The 27,263-nt window shown below is 31.2% G+C and overlaps 1 protein-coding gene across 1 annotated transcript in view; it reads left to right on the top strand.

Moving 5' to 3' along the window:
• Positions 1 to 27,263, top strand: part of LOC145292193 (cilia- and flagella-associated protein 65-like) — a 2,765,874-nt gene that overhangs the window by 1,781,797 nt on the left and 956,814 nt on the right. The window contains exon 26 of the mRNA XM_080138498.1: positions 12,234 to 12,390. Coding sequence (XP_079994624.1) covers positions 12,234 to 12,390 — 157 coding nt within the window. The remainder of the gene's footprint in view (positions 1 to 12,233; positions 12,391 to 27,263) is intronic.

The following is a 27,263-nucleotide window of genomic DNA, read 5'->3' as shown; positions in this document are numbered from 1 at the left end:
TTGGTTGTCTTTTCTTTAAACTTTTATTTATGCTCTGCTATGCATTGAGCTCTCCCACTTCAGATTTCCTACAGATATTGCTCTATCCTTCACGAATATAAAATATGCGTTTGTTTGAATGTTTATGATTGCTTTGGCGAAGAAATAAATGACAAAAGAATATCTGGAAATTTTCCCATTATGTATTTTATCAAAATGAGTCTAAAATCTTTTATTTTTAATCTTATATTTATATTATTTTCAATATATTTTTGAAATTTTTTCAAATATTCTTTCAAACCATATAATCATAATTTTTCAAGATGTTTTTATAGATTATTTTAAAATAAAGCCAGTATGAATCGACAATATAATAGGAATTTGCACAACTGCTATGTGTTTTGAAATGAATGGGAAAATAATTCTAATTTGAAGTAGAAAATCTATAAAATTAATGTGGCATGAGTGTTGTTCTATAGACAGCAAAACAGAAAACGCCGTGTCCATTGCTTTGTTTTTCATCGTTTTGTCTCAGATTTGGCATAAGCCTGCAAGTGGAACAGCTGGACCTTCAGGGAAATCAACAATGCGAAAACGATGTGAATCTTTAATTTCACCATCAAATCCGTTCTTTGTGACGCTAAGGTATCAAGTGCAACTAATTTTGTATAGAATTGTATTTTTAACATGAGTTATACGATGAAATCGGCAACAATCAATTTTAGCAAATGAGTAGGATCAGATTTTTTTGTAAAGTACATGTTGTCAAGGAAGCAGAGTTGGATTGGAAGAATTCACCTGAGAATGGCTAAGAAGAAGGGAATACATGGTTGAAGAAGAAAGTGTGAAGGTAATGAAAAAGGATGAGGGGGAGGAGGATAAATTGAAGAAGGAGGAGAGCAGATATTAAAGAAGAAAGGTAGAAGAGTTTAAAGAAGCAGCAGAACGTAGCAGGTAGTAGGAATTAAAGAACAAGAAAAATGCAAAAATAAGAAGAGGAAATATTGAAGAAACAGAAAGAGAATAAAAACAAGAAAGGAAGGGTAGATTACAGAGAAAGAAAACAAGAAGGGAAAGAAAGATAGAAGAAGAAAAAAGAGGATGAGGAAGGGATGAGAGATTGAAAAAATAAGAAAGATTGAAGAAAAGGAAGGGAGGGGGATTCAAGAAAAGGGGGAGGATTGTAGATTCAATAAGAGGAGGAGATAATAAAGAAGAAAGGAAGGAGGGATTCGAGAAGAAGAGAAGAGAAGAAAGGGAAGATATATTCAAGGAGAAGAAAAAGGGAAGAAGAGGTTAAAGAAGTGAGGGAGGGATCGAAGAAGCAAAAGGGATGGAGGAATAACAAGCAGAAAAAAGCAGGAAAAACGAACAAGAAAATAAAAGAGAGGATTTACTGTTGATGTGTGATGTTCTTTGAAGAATAAAAATCTCTCTGGAAAGAAACTCATTCCATTAAAACACATATGGCTCTTCCATTTTGTGTAATTCATGTACACGTTTTGCAGAAAGAAAATAAGTACCGATTCCCAGCAGATCTATTGTGGTCATTTACATATTAATTTCTGATAGGAAAGATATAAACTTGATATGCACCCCTAGTTATGTGTAAATAGCAATCTGTGCACAATTAATCATATACGATGGCCGTTCCAAATGTAATGCCTCCTATTTTTTATATCGCATAAATGGATCAAAGCGGATTGCAAATTACATTGTTACGATGACTGAACTTCTGTATTCATGATCTGATAGTTTCATCTCTCTGCTGCAGATATTGACAGTGTGAGCCTCTAAGAAAATAACCCCTGTCAAGGATGTGCGTTAGAAGCAGAGATACGTCATTAAATTTCTCACAAATATGCATTGAGAATGGTGTTGACTATGTAGAAAAACAAATTCTGGAGCACAAAAGGTCGCACGTTTTAATGGTACTACTCCCGTCTTTGTCGCTTTTCAACTTTTTAAATGTAAAACAAAAAGATAGGATGTTTGACTTTTGGAACGACCCTCGTACGTTTTCAATCAATATTGTTTCAGCATTGAATAAGGCTAAAACGGTTGCTTTGCTGTAAAACAGATGAACCAAATCAACTTTTTAAAAATGATCTTTATACTTATTTATCTATTTCTTTTGTAACATCTTAATGATTTTGTTAATTGAAGTTTGGCTGAATCTTTACAATAATCCTGCTATACAAAAAAGAAGAAAAAAAAACACTAAACGTTTTTTCTTTTTTCATCTTTTTAGTCGTGTGCAAGCGACTCTATAAGTCACTCCGTCAGTCTGTCGGTTGGGCAGTCTGTCCGTAACACTTTTGTGTTTGGCCTTTTTGGTTAAGATCAATGGTCTGTTCTTAATAGATGCTATTGTTAGCTTTTTAAGTTTTTCTTGGCTTTTTGGCCAAGATCAAAGTGTAATGTATTTTTAACATGAATAAAGGATTTAATATCTCAAAGTGTAGTATCTGTTTTACTACATGCTGTACTTATGTTTGTAACTTTGTGATATAAAGTGGGAATCACTTTTCTGTATTAATTTAATGTAAAATGATCACCCACTTTACAACCAGTCAGTCTCAAAGCCATTCAAGTCATTATCCAGTTCATTCAAGTTGTTTTTGAAGGATTCCAGTTATTTTTTAAGCATTCAAGTCATCCTTCAGGTCATTCAATTCATCCTTAAGTTCATTAAAGTCATTCTAAGCATTTACTTTTTATTTATTTAAGTCATTTCAGCCCATTTTTCGATCATTTTAGTTTATCTTCATGTCGATCCTACATTCATGCATTCATTCATTACATGGGAGCACACGACTAATGGCTATCGGCCTTGTTTATATGGAACTTGTATCTTTTATTTTATCTAAATTTTTGCTTATTACATGATAGAGACATATTTTTGTTTATGCCTGTAAACATCACTATCTCTATGTCTATGTAAACATAAACTACAGCTGTACAAAATCAAGGTCATTATTGGGTCTTTACCGAAACCATTTTTTAAAGTAACTAAATTTTCCAAAGCGAAAATAAAAATTCCAAATATTCTCATTCATTTTTACATAAATTATTTAAAAGTTTATTTGTTTTGTTTATAAATTTCACATTTGTATTTCTGATTACTTTTCGAAAATATGTGAAAATAAATGTTTTATATTTTCACTATTGTATCATAGTGAACAATATATTTGAAAAAAAAAGAATTTATTAAAAAAAAAACAAAAAAAAAAACAAATGAAACCGATTAAAACATCAGACATTTTTAATTGCTGATTATACTGTACCGTAGTCGTTACATGTCAACACTCCCGACCCACACGTTGTATGTAGACAGACACATGGAAACAAAGACAAGGAAAGAGATCTACTCGATTTTTTTTCCATTGGGAACAACGGACATTTGTTTACAGATACTTGTCCCTTGTTCAAATGTCTTCTTGTACTCCAATGACTCTATCGTGTAGAACACATGGTTCTGTCTTTGTCCAACCATGTTTAGGGTATGTCTTTCTCTGTCGCTCTAGGCCACATATGTAACACGCCTATCTCTGTTCTCTCTAACATCAAGGGTCCACGTTTTCTTTTTTATAATCTTTTTCTTTCCTTCTTCCTCGCTGTGACGTTACCTCGCACATGGCTCGATCATTTGCATACAGCTGCTGTCATATACGCGTCATCGCTTTGTTACAATATAATTTATTATTCCAAGTTCAAGACAGCAGGTGACTAACTAATGAAAGGGTACAATGTAAAACTTGCAGGAACAACTCACTCTTCATGTTATTGAAATACACACGATATAGCATTACAACAAGCAGATATAAACAGAATAAACATGGATACGCGGTGCAACGGATAAATGGTGTTAAGTGTCAAGATTCTGGAAATGGAACGCTCAATAGTTATTAGAAAAGATAGATACTTTTTTCATATAAATAACTTCTACTTTATTTTAGTATCTCATTGTCGTTAAACTACCAATTTCTCAGGTAAATTCGACATCAAAACTTCCAACTCCAAAACTCAAAACTTTCAAGTTGAATTGCACACAACTACGTACGTAGCACGCCTTCTTCTAACTCGTTCCCCTGTCATTTCACGTTCGTTTTTATTCACCTGTCTCATTTGCATAGAAACGGCGGCAATCTGCATCGCTCAAGCGATCATCAACCATAAAACCAAGTGAATGTCGCCATTTCATCCTTTCTTCCTTTTTTTCTTTTTTGTTACGCGGCCGACCCTTTGAAGCACGCACACATGCTAAACAAGTAAGTTACGATGTTTCCTTCATGAGAATTCAGCGAGTTTCGTGAACCGTATATTATATTTATAATTTATAGTATTTATTGTTTGATTAGGTGTAAGCATTCATTATATTTTGCATGGAACCACATTATGTTTGGACCAATTGAAGACACTTTTTATTTCGGTGAACATGAGGTTTTCTGTACTTTATAACAATTATTTATTGCCTCTTTTAGCACGATGAGGAATTAAGATAGAAGTAGTTAGAATTTTTCTAAAACCAATCATAAACAAACATGTGATTTTATTTCAAGCAAGATAAATGCGACCGATTTTTCTCGTGGATCATGTAAGTCAATTCCATGTTTAAATTTCCTGGTAATTATTATATGTTTCAAGAATTATGTTTCGCTTTCTTTTCGTCTTTCATTGTATTTCTATACGCTCTATTCTGTCTCTTGCAATGCTTTGTGTCATATCCTCAGGCAACTCACGCGGATTTAGAGAATGCTTCAAAGACAGTCTCATTAGTAAAATAACGTAGATAATAATTATGAAAAAAGATAAACAAAAATATCACTTTAGAAACTCTAAATGCTTAAAGATGCCTGGAAATAAAATTATACAACTAAAACATGAAAAGACTAAACTGATTGATTCTTAGAATAAAATATTTATGAGATCTTTTTCAAGATTAGAGCAAGTTCTAATTTCATTTATTGAAGATCTCATAAGTTGGTTGATCATTACTTGAAGAAATTTTGAATTTTTAATAATTTTAGAAAAAATGAAAACAGTTTCACCATTTTAATCGATCTTTTGTAAAGCAACAACAACAACAAAAGAATAACAACAAAAAACTCATGTCATTTAAATCAAACAGAGCCAATAATCTGTTCCAGTCAGTGCCAGATTTAAACTTAATAGAATCCTAAGATTCATTTATATTTTAAATTTATACTAGTTAATATTCACCCATTAAGTAGTGTTTGTGCAGTATCTGGGTATGTCAACTTTCATCTTTATCGCTTTATAGAAAAATATTAGTGAAATTTAATGGAAAAAATTTCATAGATAATATATGCTACTTAGAATTCGGATGAGAGAGTAACTAACTACGATTAATATATATTGTTTTTAGTGGCAAAAAGTGGCACTTATGTCTGTAAGCAAAACAATGTGTTTTGAAATAATGGCGAATACCTCTACAGTCTACAAGTTTTCCAAATTAAAGGTAATTTAATTTTAAAAAAATATTTATTTTTTATATTAATGTTTTCTTAATTTCTTTACATTTACATAACACATAACCAGTTAAATAAATCCTTTTGACTTACATACCTTAGTAAGGGTTACTCCGCTTATTCCTTTTTTGTTGATCAGTCACATATTTCTTTTTTGTGTAGGAAGAGAAAAACTCCCAACACACCATAACCTCTCAACCGTATATAGATAAATGCCTTTTAATTGATTGATAATTGTGTAATCAGTGCAGCATTAAACCTATAGCAAGGAAATTTTCAAGGATATTCATCACTTCCCTCAGATTCTGCACTCTCTTTTATTATTTCCCAAAACTCTTTACAATTTTGAAATTCACAAAATAAAATTCATTACTAATACACTAATACATTTGTTCCTTCCATTTTGTGTGACACTTTCACTCGTAACAATCGTAAGAGACGTGGTATGAAGAATACAAAGTGAATGGAGAACACGTCAAGTGGAAGAATTAGTAGAAAAAAGAAAGGACTTAGTATGAAGAGAAAGAAGGAGGAAGTCGCATTAGTTTAGTTACTTTCTTTGATGGTATATAAACTCTTTTCGGATAATTTAATACCTAATCCAGTAATTTTGGAAAATGTTTTTATGATTCAAGTTCTTTATATCTTTAACTATTTATTCATGGTGTTTGGTTTTTGCTGAAATAAAACTATAATAATTATAATAATTTAAAAAGATGCAAATATTTGCCTTCATTGAACTCTTTAAAACATGCAGCGTTATCTAATCAATAGTTTTCTAAATAAGGAATTTTCCTTCTTTTTTTTTAATACAATTCATGTTTACTTCATGGAATTAACATTAAATTAAGAAATTGCAGCAATTTTATTAAATTCTGATTATTTTAATTATTAATTGGATTCGACTAAATAGTTATATTACATATTACCTGTGACAAGACGGTTTTAGAATACTAGGATGACCTTGATGGAACTATTTAAGATGTACAAAATTTTAGATCCTAAAATACATCTAAAAAAATAGTTCCACACGAAAAATTGTATTCAAATAAAACATACATAACTTGATATTTGAAATAAGACGAGTGTTAATATTGTGTTATTTAATTTCAATCTGCAAGTTATTATTTTTTTTGTATAATTTATGTTAACTTCACTAAAATAAATTCGTATAAATTAATTTCAATAAAGAACAATTTGCTGTACCCACAGTATAGCACTTAACACTAAGATAAAAGAAAAGCAATGAAATAAATAGATTCATCCAGTTAGTGTTGAGGATAATGCACTGTTATTGTATTCATATTTCTTGATCACTTTCAACATATGTACGAAATCTCAATTTTGTAATATATGTAGATTTTTGTATGTAGATTTTTAGTTTATTTAGTTCATGCCAGAATATGGTATGAGTTCAGAATACATCATGTGTATGGAGGTGTTGCTTGCTAATTCAGAGATATGATTATATATAATGAAATTATCTCTGTTTAGTTGATAAAATTTGATTAATAGATATGAGTGTGTGTTTCAACTACTGAATATTTTATTATATACACATAAAAAAATATTCATCTAAACATATTGGTAAAAGATTTAACAAAATTAAGAGCAATTTTACATCAGTTATTCAAATAGACTTCTAAAGTTTTCTTGTATCCAATACATTTCCTCATTTTAGAATATATATATATATATATATATATATATATATATATATATATATATATATATATATATACTGGTTGGTTGCATTCCAGTGACTAAGGCAAATAATCTATTCACAATCATAATTTTTGTTTTTTATTTTAGTAAATGCGTATATTTTCTTTCTACCGTCTTATATGCGTTTTGCAACCCATATCGCAAAACAGTGTCTTTAATCTATCTGGATGCTCATCAGAGACGATAGAATATCAGTAAAACCGACAGTGTTCGAAATCAATGTGCTAAAAACGATAAGCAGAACGGCAAGTATAATATATATATATATATATATATATATATATATGCAGTCCAATAAACGTTCATTTAACGTGAATAGCTTTTTAACTTAAAGTAGATATTTAATTATGTTTTGTTAGTTAATCAGTGCAAATATTGCCTCATGTTCTTTAAAAAGACATATCGTATTTTGATTCTATTTAAATAATTTTATATTCAATTATGTTCAGTATTTTTATTAGTCATAAATTAAGGAAAGTGTGTGTGTGGGGGGGTGGAAGCAAGCATCCTCTATTTGAAATCCTCTTCCCGCTGCATATGAACTTCCGGACATTAAATTTAAATATATAGGATGAAGCATTAAAAAATATTCTATTTTTAGATTGGTATTTGTGATTGGTATTTGTGATTGCTATTTTGTGTGGAACTGTTATAATTAAGACAACAAAATAAATAGTGAAAAAATAATATTAATTTTAGCTAAACGTAAACAACATAAATAAAGTGTAGCATTAGAAATAACTATTATTATATCCATTTCACTGTACTTTTCTTTAAATTTATCAGGAATCCAATGGTGGAATTAATGTTGCATTAGGATATTTTACAATAATATGGTAAGGTCTGTATCTGCAAAACGCATTTTGTTTTAATTATAAAAAAACTCAAAGTAAAATGATTAAATAACTTTTCACAGTATTTTGGCTTTTACACTTGTGACTATTTTAATCAGTATATATATATATATATATATATATATATATATATATATATATATATATATAGGTTATTTTTTTTCAGAGGTAAAGTAACCAACGGAATTTAACGAATTTAATATAAGAGTGCTCAATATCGAAATAGGGCAATGTATACCTTTTATTTGTTTTTACATAAGCAGTAATATGTTACTACAGTCATAAGCATGTTTCGGTCAGCTAGTTTTTATTAACTAGAAACTTCTTCAGGTGGTACAGTTTATAAGAAAGCAACGTTTGCAATGAAAATATCAGGTCTTCTACGTCACAGAGAGTCAATATTAGGAGGTTCCATTAAATGTTTTAAAAAATAGGAACAAGGAATATGATTTGGTTGTTTGTAAAGAAGACTAAAAGGAGGTGTTGATTAGAGTCTTTTTGAAATATAGGAATAAAGAGGAAAGGATGGGGCGGGGCTTAAAAAGCCGAGAACGAGATAATGAAAGACCGGAAAGAACGGTATGTGTATGCGTGTGTGTGATGTCCGCCCCAAACTCTAAATATATTAGTGCGTATAGGGTCAATTAGTAGGGGAGTGTGAATTTGAGATTTTTTCTTTTGAAATATCAATGGTTTAGATTTAACCGGAATCATTTCGTTATAAAAATGCTTTTAATATGACTTGAGTTTGCCATAGTCAGAAAATATACAGCTTACGTTTCCCTCTTGGTAATCCCTGCCCCCATCCCCATCACCTCTATATACATTTGTAAATCGATAGGGAAGAAAAGATACTAACTTTGAAAAGAAGAAAAGTGACTAACTTTGAAAAGAAGAAAGTATGAAAAGAAGAAAAGAAAAAAAATGGAGGAAAAAGGAAAGAAATAAAAAAGGAAAAAAAGAGGAAAATCTATAAATAATTTATTGGTGGTGATTTAAAACATTTCTTTCTCCTTTCTACCTGTCCTCATCCCCATCCACCCTCCCCAGTCTCAATTCCATCTCCTATCATAACCTTTTTTTATTATTTATTTACTACTTGAAGCCTTAAAGGTTGTATAGTCATAATAATAATTAAAAATAAAGTCTCTAGTTACTAAAATCTAGCTGACCGAAACATGCTCATGACCGTGTAGCAACATATTACTGCTTATGTAAAAACAAATAAAAAGTATATATATATATATATATATATATATATATATATATATATATATATATATATATATATATATATTGGAAGATTTTCAAACTTTAAAACTACTACTCCTAAGTTCTTTGTTGAAAAACTCCTCTGCTTTAAGTCGGTTAATCTCTTGTAATCTCTGCACTTTTTTTGCCTCCAAGAATCTATGCTAATCCTAATATTATAAGGACCATCAGTTGTTTACCATGAAAAATTGTTTTGAGGATTTAAAAACAAAGCAATATTTTTTCTCATTACTCCCTAAAAGTGTTTATCAAACATCACCTCCCTAAAGAAATACTGCATGATTTGTTTTTATATATGGACTTATTGACCCCTTTTAATCTAGAGCAACGCTGGATACCTGTTCAATATATAATTCGGACAAATTATTTGATGTAAAATGAAGATTCACTGCTGATAAGAAATGTTAATGCGGGGAGCGGACATCAGCACTAATACTCATAAGATTCTATTGCTCAGACCTTTACTTAAATCTTCAGTTGCCCCAGAGACAAGGAAACTGTTCACAGCTTAATGGTATGTCATTATAACTAAGAGTGTTTAAAAATGAAACTATCTGCAACAAAACTTTACAATGTTTATGTAAAATGATTACCAATAATCAATGTGTCCTGCATGTAAAATGTGACCATTGATCAATACGATTCGTTATCAACGATCAATACTTCTGTTGGCAGAAACGGAAAAAGTACATAATAAATTTGCCATTTTTCTCGCTTACAGAGCTGGCATAATCTCCAGCTTCCGATGGAGAAAATGCGATATTTATCTTTTGGCTTTGGTACAATACTAAAATAGCCGAAGCATACTAGTTAAGTCAGACTGACCTTGCAATTTGTATAAAGTTAGAATCAACCGGGAATGAATTAGTGACTGAACACTTTTGGCACAGTTGAAAATCTCATCATTCCGTCTAGGTTAACATATAACAGCCGAGAAACTTTTGCACCCAATAATTTATGATTGTTTAGAACGTGACAGGGATCAAAAATACGAGTCACTGCTTTGGGTAGCCACTAAAACAAAGAACTGTCTTTTCATCTTCGCTTTTCATAGTTTGAATATTGGTAATATGTTCATTTTTTAGAATTTTTTAGATGAGGATTTCTTATTTGTATTATTTGCATTATTGAGACTACTATTCTTATCTTCAATGTTATTCTCAAAACATGTTAGTGGAGGTAACCTCCAACCTTTTCAGGTGCCTCTTACTGAACTCTGAAATCTATGCAGAAATTTTTAACTGAACCCTTTATTTAATCTATGGGGAAGACTGCTATTATTCCATCAGTACATATAATAAGAATATAATCAAGAATTACTAAAAACTGGTTATAGCTAAGTCAGTGAGTACTTATCACCTTCCTCAATAACTTTTACAAATATTTATTATATCTTGGATTTCAGGTAAAAAGGAATCTTTCTGATCAATTTACTTCTGGAGTTTTAATTTAATTTTTATGGGTAATGCCACGACACAGGTCCTGCTAGCAATATATATTTACTAATTTATGGAAAAAATCCTAAAAGTTTTATTAAAATTATATAATTCTCGGATGTTTGGTTCACAAACAAGTTTTTTATCTTAGATATTGTAGTTCAGTTAAACTAGTTTTATTTCATCACCCTGTTGGTGGGGCCACAAATCCACCGACTACAGCCCTATGCAGAAAGGTAAAAACACCTAAAAAACTGAGCCATCTATAAGTCGTGAGTGGCGAGCCGTGATGCTTTAGAACAGGATATTGATGGCTGAGCCGTTCTTCCACTTCAATCCTTACTTCAGTTAGATGAAAGATCAAAGAGACCTGAATAAAGAAATCGGCTGTTCATATCTACACTCTATAAAAATTCCTTCTAAGAGTAATGTTCCTGGAGTAATGTTTTCTACAATTAATGTTCCCACTCTTGCTGTGACATTTCTCTGCATAATGTTTTCTGAGATCAATGTATTTTGGGAGCATTGTATTTGTTTAGTGTAATGATAATGCCTCGTTTGTAAAATTTTCGTTCTAAGTGGGTGGTTTTCTGAGACTAACGCTATGTACTCAGAGAATAATTTTCTAGGAGTAATGTTTTCTGGGAGTAATAATGGTTTCCTCTCTGTAAAATTTTCTTCCAAGAGTACTGCTTTTGGGGAGCAATATTTTCTAAAAGTGATTCAATATTTTCTTAAAACAATGTCTTCTAGGAATGTAAATAATTATCCTACCTATAGAATTATATTTGATAACTTTATCCGGAATTAAATAACACGCAGAAGGTTGGTATGCTATAAAACATATCAAATCAAACCAATTCTGTTTCATATCATACCGATACTATTGGATGCAACGAAACATCTACCAGATTATTTATTCTTCATTTGTTTATTTTATTGATCTTGCGAATTATCGATAATCTAATATTCCTTTTACATTAGTGACATGTTTTTCACATTTTGGTTGCAGACATTTTAACAACGTTTTAGACATTATACACTCCTGCTATCTTAGTATGCTTTTGCAATAGTCTGGAAATATGAAACTGAATCCTTCAATTTAAGCAAAGTAGAAAGTGAAGCTTGGATTTACTTTCGGCAGCTCTGTAACTCTCGTTTTGCTTATTTTCTTCTTTAGTCCTCACATTCCATAAGCAATGTTTTTCATAAAGGGAGAATAATTGCTGTTTTCTGAGTTATAATCTATGCATCTAATACTTATTATTGTTTTTTTTTTACCTTGAAGTAGTATCTTTTTTGTTTGTTTTTTTAGCTCCTTGCATCAAGTGGCTTTATACCATGACCGGAAAGTATAATGACGGAAACGTTGTGAAAACATTAACAGCCAAGATGAAAAAATCTGGGAAATATCTTTGTGTGATTTTTTTCAGCTGATGTTCATTTCCATTAAATGTTCGCCGTTTTTCTTGCAGATCAAGTGAAAGACCCGAGCCTCCTGGAACCAAAACACTTGTGTCATCTTCTAATGAATGGAGTTTTCCCATCATTAATTGTCACAGATATTCGCGGACTGGGAAGCTCAAAGGAAATTAGCAAGCGGCAACTTTGGACGTTATTCTCTTTGGATTGGTAAGACACCATATTACTTTAATCGTGTTATCTTCAGATGAGAAAGAAAAAAAATAGTCTTGCTAATATTATATAACCTGATGTAGAAACGTTTCTGGTCAGTTATATTTGGGCATCTCTAGTTTAAACAGGGTCTAATAAGTAAAGAAGCAAATTTCATGGAATTCATTGGTAATTTTTACCTTCACAGTTTATTATAGGGCAGGCATACAGTTCTCATACACTTTGCCAATTGGAGGCTACTATTTATGGCCGTGCTTGTAGGGACAATAACTAGGGAGTAAAGCAGCCAGATATCTGTTTGTCTTACATTTACATTTTAGCAAGTTAGTATAGTCAAAGAATCAGAAAATAGAGAAGGAATTCCAAAGTCTAGCAGTTCGAGGAAAATGATTATTAGAGGAGAAAGCTTTTCGGCATCTAGAGACCTTTACAGTGAAGGGGTAATATCCTGCAGATTTTCTGGCTAGTCTAGAACACATTGAGAGGGCACAAGTGCTATGAATTTATAGAAAATGGTGTCATCAAAAAATATACCCATCTCGAATACAATTTTATCACGGAGGACTTTATGAATGTTAGGAATAATAAAGGTCCAATAATAATTAATATAATGTTGTTTGGACGTATAGCTATCGAATACAACCTGGATTATTTATTCGTCCGGATTTACTATGTTTTCATTTTCATGAAGACATTTATGCCGGATCTTGACAAAGGTTTTGGATATATCAAGAACTACCATTCTCATCTTCAATTTTATTCACTCAACCTTTCAGCTGACGTAATTTCCAATATTTTTTACTTTAATATCTGTTCAAAATATTTAAAAAAAAAAACAAAAAAAAAACAATTGGAATTTGAATATATATTCACAAACTCCAATTAGTCACACCCAAACGCATCGTTATAATGTACACTACCAAAACAAGACTTAAACAATAGAAAATAATAATAATAATAATAATAATAATAATAATAATAATATTGTAAACAACTTGAGTATAAATTGACTTTCAAATGTACAGAACAATCCTGAACCTTTATTCTGCTGACCATAGAATTTACTTTTTGATTTATTATTTTTTTTTTTTATATAAGTTTATCATAGTTTGGAGACAACATAAATACTTGTTGCAGTTTATGTGAAAGCAATATAACTCTAAAAAATATTAAGTTAGTTTAGTGCAAGTATGTGATGAAAATCGAATATGGCATAAAATTATAAATTCTACATTACTTCAAAAATTATGTTTCATTTAAGAAACAATGGTAATTAAAAGGTTAAAAATAACAAACAAAACAATTTTTACGTATTCAATCAATAACAAAAATCAATTGCAATAGCTACACGTAAATCCAATGATACGGCATGCGTACTATTTGCTAATGATTGCAAAAAAGGAAAAGTATTGAAAAACTAACTACACTTTGATCATACCTACTAATGACACAAGATGGTCGATACATTGAAGGAAAGCAATGACATTTAGTAAAGGCAAATGAACAACTCCAGCATCGACATAAAACTAGATATAATTACACTAAACTAATTGATGTTGAATCAGATAATGCAAATACAAATCAATCACAGCAAATACAGTGTGGAAAGATAAAATTGTTGCCTTTAAGAAAACAACACTACAGCTTTATTTAAAAGTTTTTATTAAAAAAAATCATTTCAAGTAACTTGATTATGTAGTAGAGCTGACATCTAATCAGCCTAAATCACTACCTCGATACGGATCCAAAACTGGGAGCATGCCTTTTCCACAAGCGTCGACAGGAGCTTGGCGTATACTCGGTGATCAGGCTAGTTTTGATGTGGTTGGAAGTCATGTTGGTGATTTTCTCGCTATATGACCAAACGAAGTAGTCCAGCACGTTCAGGTCGAGAGAGGTGGGCAGTGAGAGAAGGGTATAAAGTCATAGCACTCTTTCTGAAGCCAAGCCTGGGTCTCTTTGAACTTGTGGACTGGCACCGAGTTCTACTGCCACACCAAAGATCTACCAGCGACCACCTGATTGCACTAGAGGATCACAACACTCTTCAGCATATCCAGGTACACTTTCGTACTGAATTTGAAGCTGACTTCAAAGATGTGAGGTTATCACCTCACATCTTTGAAGTCAGCTTCAAATTCAAATGTGGCCCTCACTTGAAACCACATCAAAGACCATAATCGTGGGTTGTCTGATACATTGAACAGTCCCGATTTTTATTTTGATGGTGCTGGCAATGGTCCTGTTGTCATAACTTGGATCATTAGAGAGCATGAGTTGTACAGCAGTGCATCCTCGATCTTGCTAATTGAACATTGTGTCACTTTCAGACATGATAGAAGGCTACTATTGCTCTTGGGATTTTTACACAACTGGCCAACTAGTAGATAGGGTACACCAAAAAATTAAAAAAAAAAAAAACGGTTTTCATCAAACGAAAGTGGAATCATGTCATCTTTTCTAATGCGAGAATTTTATCATTCCACCCTTCACACTCACACACGCAACCAATGACAAACAGAACGGGAAGAGTTATAAACGCCCCATTTAGATGCAAAGAATACTACTAATAAATACATATACTACAATGGTGGCCTCCCACATCTAAAGTAGAGGAGAGACATTCCATCATGTTAGAACTATCTTTGCTTCTCTTAATATTACTCAGTACTAGGACTTATACTTGTTCATGATCGAAGAGATTTCACCAAGTTTTGCATACCACTGTATTCATGGCTCCTGTTAGTCATAATAAATGTTCATCCAAACGAATAGCATTATACTTAGTTTGCTGCACTTTATGATAGCAAAAGCCAATAAAAAGATGTCCGTTTAGTAAAATAAACGAAATTAGGCTAAAGTTTAATCTTATGACATGATAATCAGTAAATAAAAATTAACGAGATATTTTAAAAATAAATAAATAACTATTATAAAAGAATAAAAAGATAACAGGAAAACATAATACAAATGAAAAACTGTTTAGTTTAGAAGTTAAATTAAGAATCTGGTTAAAAAAAATCATTAAATTTAATGAAAATATCAACTTTAATGGAATTTGCGGTCACTACCACATTACTCAGCCAGTTTTTGGTTTAAACATTTGAAATTTTACATAAAGTGTATTCAGGCATAGGGTAAGCTTTTTAATCGGTTTTTGGGCGAAAATTTGGATGCCAAGGGGTCAAAGTTCAAAAGATTTTACCTTTGTGGTTTCTAGCAAACTATTAAGCCAATTTAAGGTCTAAACATTTGAAATTTTACATAAAGGGTATTCATACATGCAGCAAGCTTTTTAATCAGTTTTGGGGCGAAAATTTGGCTGCCAAGAGGTCAGAGTTGAAAGAGTTCACCTTTGTAGACTCTACCAAACTCCTCCACCAATTTTGGGTCTAAACACTTGCAATTTTAGATATAGGTTACCTGGACATGTGTCAATTTATATATATATATATATATATATATATATATATATATATATATATATATATATATATATACTAGCAAAAGTACCCGTCGTTGACTGGCTTCAAAAACAGTCTACAGAAAATGGACTCTGATTTATGAAAGTATGATAGGCTATGAAAAGGAAGGGTTGTAAATTTGGGTTGAATTTAGGGGTATCAAAACCAAAGGAAAATATGATGAAAGTAAAAATAAAATAGATAAACCCCATAATTTATTATACCATACCTGTTCACACTGAAACACTTATCACAATATTCTGTGGATTTATATTAAAAAACCTTGTTAAACTTTGTGACATATTTCCATTCTATGGAGGTCAGGTGCGAACAAACACTCCATAATTTTATTATATTATATTTCTTCAAACTGAAACATTATTATCAAAGTATACTTACGCAGATAGATATGAAAAGTCTTTATTAAAGTTTGTGCCTATTTCCATTCTATGGAGGCTAAGCGCGAACGCAGACCCCACAATTTTATTATACCATCCCTATTTAAGTTTAAACATACTTATCAAAGTATTATTATGTACATCTATATCAAAAACACTTGCAAGCGTTTTTTTTTTAATTTTTTAATTTTTTCGTTCCATACTTTGTGGACCAGGCGCGAGCGCAGATCCCACAATTTTAATGAACCACCGTTCTACCAAATCAAACATAACCATTTCTGTGCCTCGAATCATCTTCTATCATTATATGTAATCATTTTTTTTTAAATAGTCAACCATATAGGAGCCTATTTGTGACCACACACACACACACACACACACACACACACACACACACACACACACACACACACACACACACACAGACATTCAGCTTTATATTATAGATATACATATACACATAAAATTATAAACAGTACATAGGGTCCGAGCAAAGCCGGGCTGAACTGCTAGTAGTTAGTAATTCTATTATCTTCATTGAGAAAATTAATTTCTTTCATGAAAACAACGAATCGGTACAGCTTACTAGACTTTTTAACAGTTAAAAATGGGCACAAGTTATAAACTGTTGACTTAGAATGAGTGTTTTATGCCAAATTGATGGTTGAATATGATTAAAGTTGTGCTTATTTTTGCATTCAAAACTAATCCTCATTAATCCTTAATTGTGCATCAAACGGATAACATTATATTTAGTTCATTGCACCTTATCATAATAAAGGTTCATGCAAATTTTCAGCCAAATTGGCTCAATAGTTTCCGCGAAAAAGTAGGACTGGCAGACAGACAGATATAAATAGAGAAATATAATATAGATGCCTGCCTGCTCTAATCTTTTGACAAAAAAATGATATATATGAAAATGTATTTAAGTCTTTAAGATTAATCAAATAGTTTTTTAACCATGGAATGGATTTTTTCTTTTTATTTCTTTGTAAAACTATTAAAAAATAAAAGATTAATGAAAAACAAAAGTCTTCTAAAAATTTGACGTTTTTCTGGATTCAATTGTATTTGAAATGTACAAAAATAAGTACCAGCAGTTTTACTGATTTCTAACTTTTAAGGTGAAAAGTTAATCGCGAGGTTAAGTGGGATCAACTTATAGTTAATAATAGAAATGTGATGCCTACATCTACAAAATACATCCAGTGTCATCCAGGCATAATTTTAAACTGGGTCACTCCCTCTCTATAATCCCATCCATTTTATTTCTCTGGTCATTCATGTTGAATAATTCAAGGGTGCTCCTCATAACGATGTGATATTCAGTAACCATCACTGATGGGACGGATGGGCTCTCAGTAAGAAATCATCAATTCAAGGAACAGTGAACTTCTGCTCTTTCTCTCTCTCTCTCTCTCTCTCTCTCTCTCTCTCTCTCTCTCTCTCTCTCTATATATATATATATATATATATATATATATATATATATATATATATATATATATATATATGTCTATACTCTTGGCTTAAATAAATGTTTTATTCCCACATCGTTTCCAGAGTTGAACATGGGTTAGCAAGTTTGTGAAGATGTACCTGAAAAAGGTTACAAGTTATAACAGTCGAAACCTTGGTAATATCGCAACAAAGATAAGAAGAGTATTTTTTAAAAATCCAAATAATACAATCTCTTTTACATTTAACTTTCCATAGAACCCTCTTTAACCTTTTAACCTTGTCTGCTCTTTATGCTTCAATGGTTTAAGCATATCAAAATAGTGGTTTCAAAAGTACTCAAATATTAACTGGAACCATCATTTTCTGATAGACTACACAGTTCAGTTAAAAGTGGTTTAGACTTAAGCTCATAAGGAATAGAGAAAAACATGATGCATGAATAATAGTGTTCTAAATTTATCTGAAAGAAAAAACCGGCAAAACTGCTTGAGGCTCAACTTTTTATACATGTATAAGTAACCCAATCTTTATTGAAGCACATTACTGATATTTTATTCATATTTGAAATTTCAAAGAAATCAAACCATATTCAGATATTCCAAAAATATCTCTATTTTATAAATATTTGATTAGTTTTAAGATGAGTCTTTTTATCAGTGCAAGTAATGTCAATAAATCATTTAAAGCAATTAAAGTTTGAGTAAAAGTTCGATACTATCGGATACAAGAATTGGGTTTTGTTGGTTCGTTGTTGGGCGTTATATCAGGTCCAATCTTGTTAGGTGATTTTAAACCGAAACTAACCATACCTTTTGCATAGGAACGAATTATAGATTGGTTAGTTTTTTGGGAATGTATTATGTAAATGAATATTTTTGGGACAATAAATTATACCATAAATTGTACCATAAATATCAGACATTGGCAAGTATTACTAATCCTTGTGAAAACTGATTTGGAAGTAATAGCAACCAAAACAGGACATCATGCTGGCCAAAACTTCCAAATAAGGAACTCATAGTCAGATGTTGTTTCATATCATAACCAAAACATCCTGTTTAATCACATTGATGTGTCTTCAAAAGACAAAACATGTGTCTGTGGATGATTATATTTTATACACACACACACACACACACACATATATATATATATATATATATATATATATATATATATATATATATATATATATATATATATATATAAAGGTTTTTAGTGGTACGAAATTTTATTAAAGTTTTAAAAAGGATAATTGGAGTCATTGTTAGAATTTTGAGGAAGATCGAGGCAGGGGGGGGGAGACAAAAAACTAAATAGACATGTAAACGAGTCAAAAGAGTATTCGACTAAAATAATAATAAAAAAGAACCTTGAGGTAGGTTTCGTCTGACACTTGTCAAGAGATTAAGTCGGCAGCGATTAAAATAAAACAATTTTACACATAATTGAAAATGGAGGCGAAGAGAGGGGTGTAACCACAAAAAAATAATTATAAAACTATATGGGGTGAATTAAATGAATGAATAACCCGTGATATATCGTCCATATTTCAGAACCTAGGACGAAATTAAAAAAAAATTAACTTGCCTGCAAATAAGTGCAGAAACAAGAAATAATGAAGCAGTTTTAAAAAATAGTGGATATACTAATACCATCATAAACTACATCGAACCCCCAATAATAATAATAATAATGATAATAACAACAACCATAATAATAATAATAATAATAATAATAATAATAATAGAAAACACAGATCTAGGAAACTTATTTGGTTCAACCCTCCCTTTAATAATATGATCAAAGATAAGCTGGGGAGAAAATTTTCAAATTAGTTAACATACACTTCCCCCAAATAACACATTACATAAAATCTTTAATAAAAAAAAAACCTATAAAACTCAGCTACAGTTGCAGCGACAGTCTAGAAACAAGAATTTTTTTATAGTCCACAAATGCTCTTTTAATAACCCCAAGCACCTGAACAAAACCTTTTTATTACCCACTACTTAAGTTTGGTTCCAAATAATCTCACACCCACCATGGGAAATTCTCCAAAAATGCAATACTTGTCAAACTCTATATTTCCCTTTCCTTCTTTGTTTGCATGAAAAAATTTTTATTACTAATTTTAGAGATAGAGACAAATTATTAAATATTAGAAATGAATTGTCCATTGTTTGCAGGCATTAACATCCTACCTTCTCAGCAACTTCACACCATACTGAAATTAATCCACTAAACACTATTTCTCTCAAGCAGATTATCTTAACTTAAATCCATAATTATAATTATATATTTAACCTTACGCTGGTTTTCTTAAATAAAATCACCCAAACTATGTTAATTAGAACTCTAAATGTTCTGAAAATTAAGTAAAAAACTATATTCCTTCCCCCCTTCTAAAATTGACTCAAACTCTATTACTACCCAATAAATTTATAACTGCTTCCCTTTCATTTTATTAATCTATTACTTTATATTTATAAATCTATAATTGTTTCCCCTATTATTTTATATAAAAATACTTTATATTAATTTTATGGGCGCATCTTAAACAAGATGCATCTTGACTATATTTGCCCTCTACCACTGCCGCCGCTACCGAGTCTTATTGACAATTTTACCCATTATGACCTTGGTGATTTGCGCTAGCCATCACTTGTTTTCCCTTTCAGCTCTTTTTTATAACATGCACTATACGCTCCCGTTATTTTATCTTTTCTATCTTCTCTTCTTATTTTGTCATATTTTCCCCTTTTTTCTTTTTTATTTTATCCCTTCTCACAAACAACTTCTTCTTGACATCCTCAGTCTCCTTTCTTTCCTTCTCTCTTTTTTAATTCTAATTTCTAATTTTAATTTATTTAAATATACTTCCCCCATCCCTTCTCCTCCTTTCTCTCTCTCTTCTCCCCCTCTCACCTTCTCCATCCATTACTCCAACTTTTGGTTTTTAATATCCATATGTAATCAAAAATATTTTCTTATAATTTATTTTGGCTTTAATTATTTGATGACATAGGCTGGATAATTTGTTTATCCCTTCTACAGAAACAATCTTGTAATGATTTAAGCAAACCTGAGGTTGAAATAATAAAAACATATTTATCTTTACCAACGTATCAAGCATTTTTTCCCTTGATTTTTTTTTTTTTTACCAAATATACGTCTTCATATAAAGAGACCATATCTGTCTGTCTCTACTAAACTCATCTGTCAATTTTTAGTCTACAGACATTAAACTTGGTATATAAGGGATTTGAATCTGTGGAACAAATTCAATTTGGTCTTTAACTGGTAAAAATAGCTATTAAGGAATTAAAATTGAAAAAAAAAAGAACTTTGCAGGCGTAAGTCGATTAAAACGCTCTTGTATGCATGTGTAAATATACATTTATACATTAAAGTCAGTTAAATTTTAACATTTTCTTATCCATCTGACGATAGCTCAACCGTTTACAAACTAATGCTGAAGCACTAGATGTTTGGGTTTTGATTTTAACTGATGACACTGAAGGCATATATATTGTTTTTGTTACTTTTGAAATCACTACTAGATTTTGGGTATACAACAATAATCAATAGAGACTTGGTTCTATAACATTAAATATAAAATCTGCATAAATATATGTTAGAAGGAAAAAAGTGATGGAATATATATATATATATATATATATATATATATATATATATATAATTATAAACTCAAATGACCTTGTAACGATACATGTAACCCACTTTCCAGTTTACGACATCCGATTGCGCATGTGCGCATGACCTGCGCACTGAAATATTAACGCTATTATTTCAAAATTATTATTTAACATGGGAAGAGTGGGGTTTAAAATAACTTAGACGTAATATAGAAATGAATGATGAAAAAAAAAGCAGACAGTATTAACAATTGTTTATTTGGATAATTTAAACGCAAAAAAAAAAAGAACAATTGGGACGCTGAAATATTAACGTTATTATTTCAAAATTATTATTTAACATGGGAAGAGTGGGGTTTAAAATAACTTAAACGTAATACAGAAATGAACGATGTAAAAAAAAAGCAGATATATCAAAATTTGAATTTAACTATAATAAGTATTATGGTATCTGTTCAGTGCACATTTACCTATATGTATGGCCAACCACTTTGTAAATTAATAATCAATTATAATAAACAGAACGACTCATAGAAATCTATCTATATTCTTTTTTCATTTTAATATACTTTCATAGAAATGTTGTTTTTTTTTTTGGTTTGATTTTTGACAAGGTAGTCACTATTTATCAAGGCCCGGAAGCCACCTGAGGATAAGGGTTATTGTGTGTACAGTACGTTAGTCTTGGAGATTTGATAATTTGTTAACATTGGACTTGAAGACATCCAGGTTGTAGTCAGGTGGGAAACAGGCAACCGGAACAGAGTTCCACAGATGTGCACTTCTAAGAAAGAAATTTTGTTCATGGAATCTACGTTTTGATTTTGGCACAGATAAGGAGTGGGGAAAATTTTTGACAGTGGTTTCAGCTAGGCGAGTGTTTATCGTGAAAGATTAGCGAGGGGGGGGACCAGAGATTGGAGTTCAGACGAGCACCTGCCATGGTAGTAACGATAAAACAAAGACAGGCTCGCAACGTCTCTCCTGTGGACTGTGGGAGAGAGGTTGCAAGGAAGAGAAAAGGGCATCACCTACTAGGCCACAAAGCCTATTTTGTACTCTGTCAAGGCAGGATAAGCTGTTTTTAGCAGCTCCTGCCCAGATGTGGCAGGAGTACTCCATCCTTGGACGTACTTGGCTTTTATACAGATAGAGAATTGCATCAGGTGTGAGATATCTTCTGGAGCGGTAGAAGGATCCTACCATTTTTCCAGTGACCTTGGCAACTGACTTGATGTACGTGTTCGATTTCAGGTCAGGAGTAAAGGTCAAGCCCAGAAGCTTATCAAAACATGGAGCTTCCCCTAGACGAGAGCCACCCATTTCAATTGATGCCAGAGGGGGATCAGAGCGTTGATGATGTAAAGATAGGAGCTTGGTTTTAGATGCATCAAAGGTAACCAGCCACCTCCTCCCCCACTGTACCACGCGCGCTCAAGATCAGAAGAGAAAGAATCTGAGAGAACTTTGTCATTTACGGCCTTCGATGTGTTGCCATAAATGGTCATCAGCATAGATGCCAACAAATGATTTTAGTATGTGTTTTTAGAGATCATTGATGTAGATCAGGAAGAGAGTTGGGCCTAGGTAGGACCTCTGAGGGACTCCAGCATTAATATTGATGACCTCCGATTTCTGCCCATCAACTACTACGCTTATGAGCCTATCAGAGAGAAATGATTTTATGATTGAGAAAACATTTCCAGTTATACCGTAGCTGGAGATCTTGTGAAGTAGGCCCTTATGCCATACCTTATCAAAGGCCTTTGATATGTCAAGAGCAATTGCCCTAGAGAGGAAGCCTTTGTCAAGAGATTTGCTAATCCTATGAGATATAACAGTTAGCACATCTGCTGTAGATCTTGCAGAACGGAAACCATATTGCATGTCACTAAGAAGGTTATTTCTGTTGAGGTGGGTGACTACTTCTCTATTTAATATGGATTCCAGCTTACTCATGGCACACAGGAGACTTATTGGTCTGTACTGAGAGGAGATGACTTATCATCTGAGTTCTTAAATACAGTGCATAGCGCTGAGGTTTCCCAGGGTGTTGAGAAGCACTTCTCCTTAAGGCAACGCTTAAACAGTTTTGTAAGTATGGGGGCAAGTTTTAGTTGAATTTTTTTCAGCACAATGATTGGAATGCCGTCAGGGCCAGTTGCTTTACTGGAATCAAGGTTCTTGATTAGTTTGGCGACATCACGCACAGATATTTGTATGTTGCATAGCGTGTTGTCCGTTATAGGAGGAAATACGGAGAGTTGATGGCCTTTTTCGCATGGGGGAGAATTAGCTGCAAAGTTCTTTGCAAATAGTTTGGCCTTATCTGATGCTGACGAGATGACCTCAGGGCAAATGTTTCTGTTATGTTAAAAAAAAACTATTTTCAGTACGTCACAAGTGTCATGCTCATACATGAATTCCATAGCTAATATAACATACTGACCCAACGGGTCACGGGTAGTCTAGTATATATATATATATATATATATATATATATATATATATATGTGTGTGTGTGTGTGTGTGTGTGTGTATGTATGTATGTGTGTTAGAAGGAAAAAAGAAATATACATATATATATATATATGTTAGAAGGAAAAAAGGATGGAATATATATATATATATATATATATATATATAAAAGATGATTGATAATTAAAATTAAAAATTAAAAATCGGTTTCATAAGGAAGAACAAACAAAATCAATATATTGTACGATCGTTTCGGAAACGTTTTTTTTTGTGATAGACATTGAGTTTTGGACAATAATTTTATCATATAGGTTTTTGAAACAAAGTTTCTTCATCAGCAAACATATTGGGTGAGTTTTTTTTCTGAAGACACCAAAAATAAACCTAGCATTTTTTAATTAAGGCAGATATATCTGGAAAATATTTAAAATATAAAGGAAAATAGTTACTTTTTTATGTTGATAAACAAAATAAGATAAAATCTTGTTGAAGGGTAAGGTTAAGAGAGTCTAAATTTTAAATATTTTTAACAAAAATATAAATACCTTTTAATGGTTCGCCTTCTAAAAGTCGTACGTATAATCGTCAATGCATTCATTTGGATGATAAATGTAGTTTATGAATGCTTGAAAATGTTGATATACAAACTTTCAAAGGAGACGCCAATGGAACAACGTTAACAGTTAAAGTCGTTATTGACGTTAAATTTAAAATCAGCTGAAATATTTCAATTACAAGCGAAGATAATTTTATTTAAATAGAAAAATAAAGGATTTAACTATTAAAGGGAGATAACCACTAATTATTTAATAGTTAAATTTTTCTATAATAAATGAATCCCATTGGAAGTGATTAAATAAAAATATTTTTTAAAATTAGTAATTAATATATTTATAGAACTTAAATTAATAAAATAAAACATATAAATTCAAAGTGAAATAGATAATAAAATAAAATAGAAAATAGTGGTAAAATATCAGATAATAATAATAATAATAATAATAATAATAATAATTAATTCATTAATTTTAAATTTAAGATAGATTAGTCATGAGATAATTTTATGATTTATGATGGCTTAAATTTGTCGAATCTAAACCAACGTTTATGAATGCATCCGGAAAAAATTTCATCTGTTAAATTCAAGAGAACGGTTTTATTTTTATTACATTTTAAAATTTTAAGGGCTTTTATCTACAAAGTGCACAGAATCTCTCCCCCGGCATATATGCTTTATAAGATCCTATTATTTCCCATTTTAAATTGAAGGGAATATTTGTATCATTGAGTCGCCATATATGTTTAGATAAAGCAGTTTGGTTTATCAAGGAAGGATTTTTAAAAGAGTGCTTATGCGTTGAAATTCTAATCCCCTAAGTATATATATATATATATATATATATATATATATATATATATATATATATATATAGGAAAAAGAAATATACATACATATATATATATGTTAGAAGGAAAAAAGGATGGAATATATATATATATATATATATATATATAATGTGTGTATATGTATCAGAAGGAAAAAAGAAATATATATATGCATGTTAAAAGGAAAAAGAAAAAGCTCTTAATTATTGTTTGTTGCTGACGAAACGGTGAGCTATATTGGCTCCTCGCTATTAATAAGAGCAAACCTACTTCTTCATTCCTTCTTTAGACAACTGATAATAACGAAAATGTTGATGAAAAAAGATTTGTTTTTGAAAAAGAGACTTATTTTCTAATTTATTTTCATGTTTTGTTATCCAATATTCATACTTTCATCTCGTATATAATTAAATAGAAAGTGTGTTCCTAGAAAGCTGCTTGATTATTTCTATATTAAATTAAGGATAATAAACGCTGAGATCCTGTCTCATTTATTTCTGTTCAGCAAGAATTATGTCATGCTGTAAAGAATGTAATAACAACTGGCAGTTTTGCAATAATTTTAGCATTTCGGGATGAAGAAACACAATTAATGAATGTCCAAGGAATTTTATATAATCAAGAAAAATCCATCCAGAATAGATAATTATATGATTTCCATCGCAATTGTATAGCCGACACAATCCTCTCTGAAACAAGAATTAACAACAGTGTTACTATGTATCCTTATCCGAAAGACATGTGTCTGCTTGAGAACTATTTTCAGAATGCTGACGAGCATGAAATGTGTCCAGAATGATCATCAACTGATTCACGTTTCGGTAATGTTTAGGAACAGCGTCCTAGAAAGAAAATAGCCGCTGAGTTCGAGTTTTTTGAAAAGCTTAAAAAAATCTTTAATCCACCTATAAATTTTAAAGATAATTTTTACTGGGGAAAGTTTGCTTTGCTCAAAAAAGGGTTTCTCGTACTAAACGACAAAATCCACTTTTAGAACATTTCTGTTTGCAATCATCAATTGACTATGAATAACGGTTCAATGCGCATGGTGAATTACAGATTTCACAACCTCAAAAATTGTCTATTAACCGATGCTTGGAAATGCATCGAATAATTTCTAAATTGTCAGGCAGCTTCATGGTAAGTAAGAATATTGTTATTTCTTCACAAACTCGATGTCATAAACATCATTTACAATACTTGTTGGCCGCTTTCTAAGAAATCAGGGGCCATTTTCTTGTTAGGCCGCTGTATCTACACATTACCCACCTTTCTTCTAAATAGAATTGTCATATCTATCGTTTCCTTTTAGATAGAACCTTCAAATATCCTAACTTTTATCTATTTTTCATGGAATTTAAAGCATGTATTATTGCAACAAAATGACACAGCACCTCAAAATGTTTTTATCAATTTTAACCATTTCTCAAATGTAACCTTATTCCACGAATTGACACTTTTCAAATCGAATAACTTTGATTGTGTCAGCTATATGTTTACATTTTCTTCCATTTCATTTATTTCGTATGAATCAGATGTTTCTAATTTTGGCATGTCGTTATACTGAAGTACTTGCTAACGGCATCGTTTGGCTTGTATTTTTTGCAGGGAGGTTTCACTTTCCGCCATTCCCATATAGAAGACCTGTTATTACCAAATGAATACCCATCTAGTACCGGTCAGATCCAATGTCGCTTAATTTTGTGTATCTAACAAAAACCGCTGTATTGACGTCATTAAGCTGTATTCGTTAAAAAAATAATGCTAAATAAATTGGGATGTGAATTTCTGATTATCATTAACATAGTAACTTTTCTTTACGTAAAAAGAACATCAAAAAGATATGTTTGACCTTGTGTGACTAATGTCATTACAATTTGGAAAGTCAATCAAAAATGGGTAAAACCTAACTAATTTCGCTTTGATTTGGATATCTTTTCTATAATAATATTGAAAAAAAATAACTTATCATTTCTGATTTTCTATTCTGTTTGCTTAATGTGTATTGGAAAAATAGAAAA

Source organism: Euprymna scolopes, chromosome 13 (genome assembly GCF_053919585.1).
Source record: "Euprymna scolopes isolate OS-2025 chromosome 13, ASM5391958v1, whole genome shotgun sequence".
NCBI lineage: Eukaryota > Metazoa > Mollusca > Cephalopoda > Sepiida > Sepiolidae > Euprymna > Euprymna scolopes.
The sequence above is the reverse complement of the archived record's forward strand: the minus strand, read 5'-3'. Positions and strand labels throughout refer to the sequence as shown.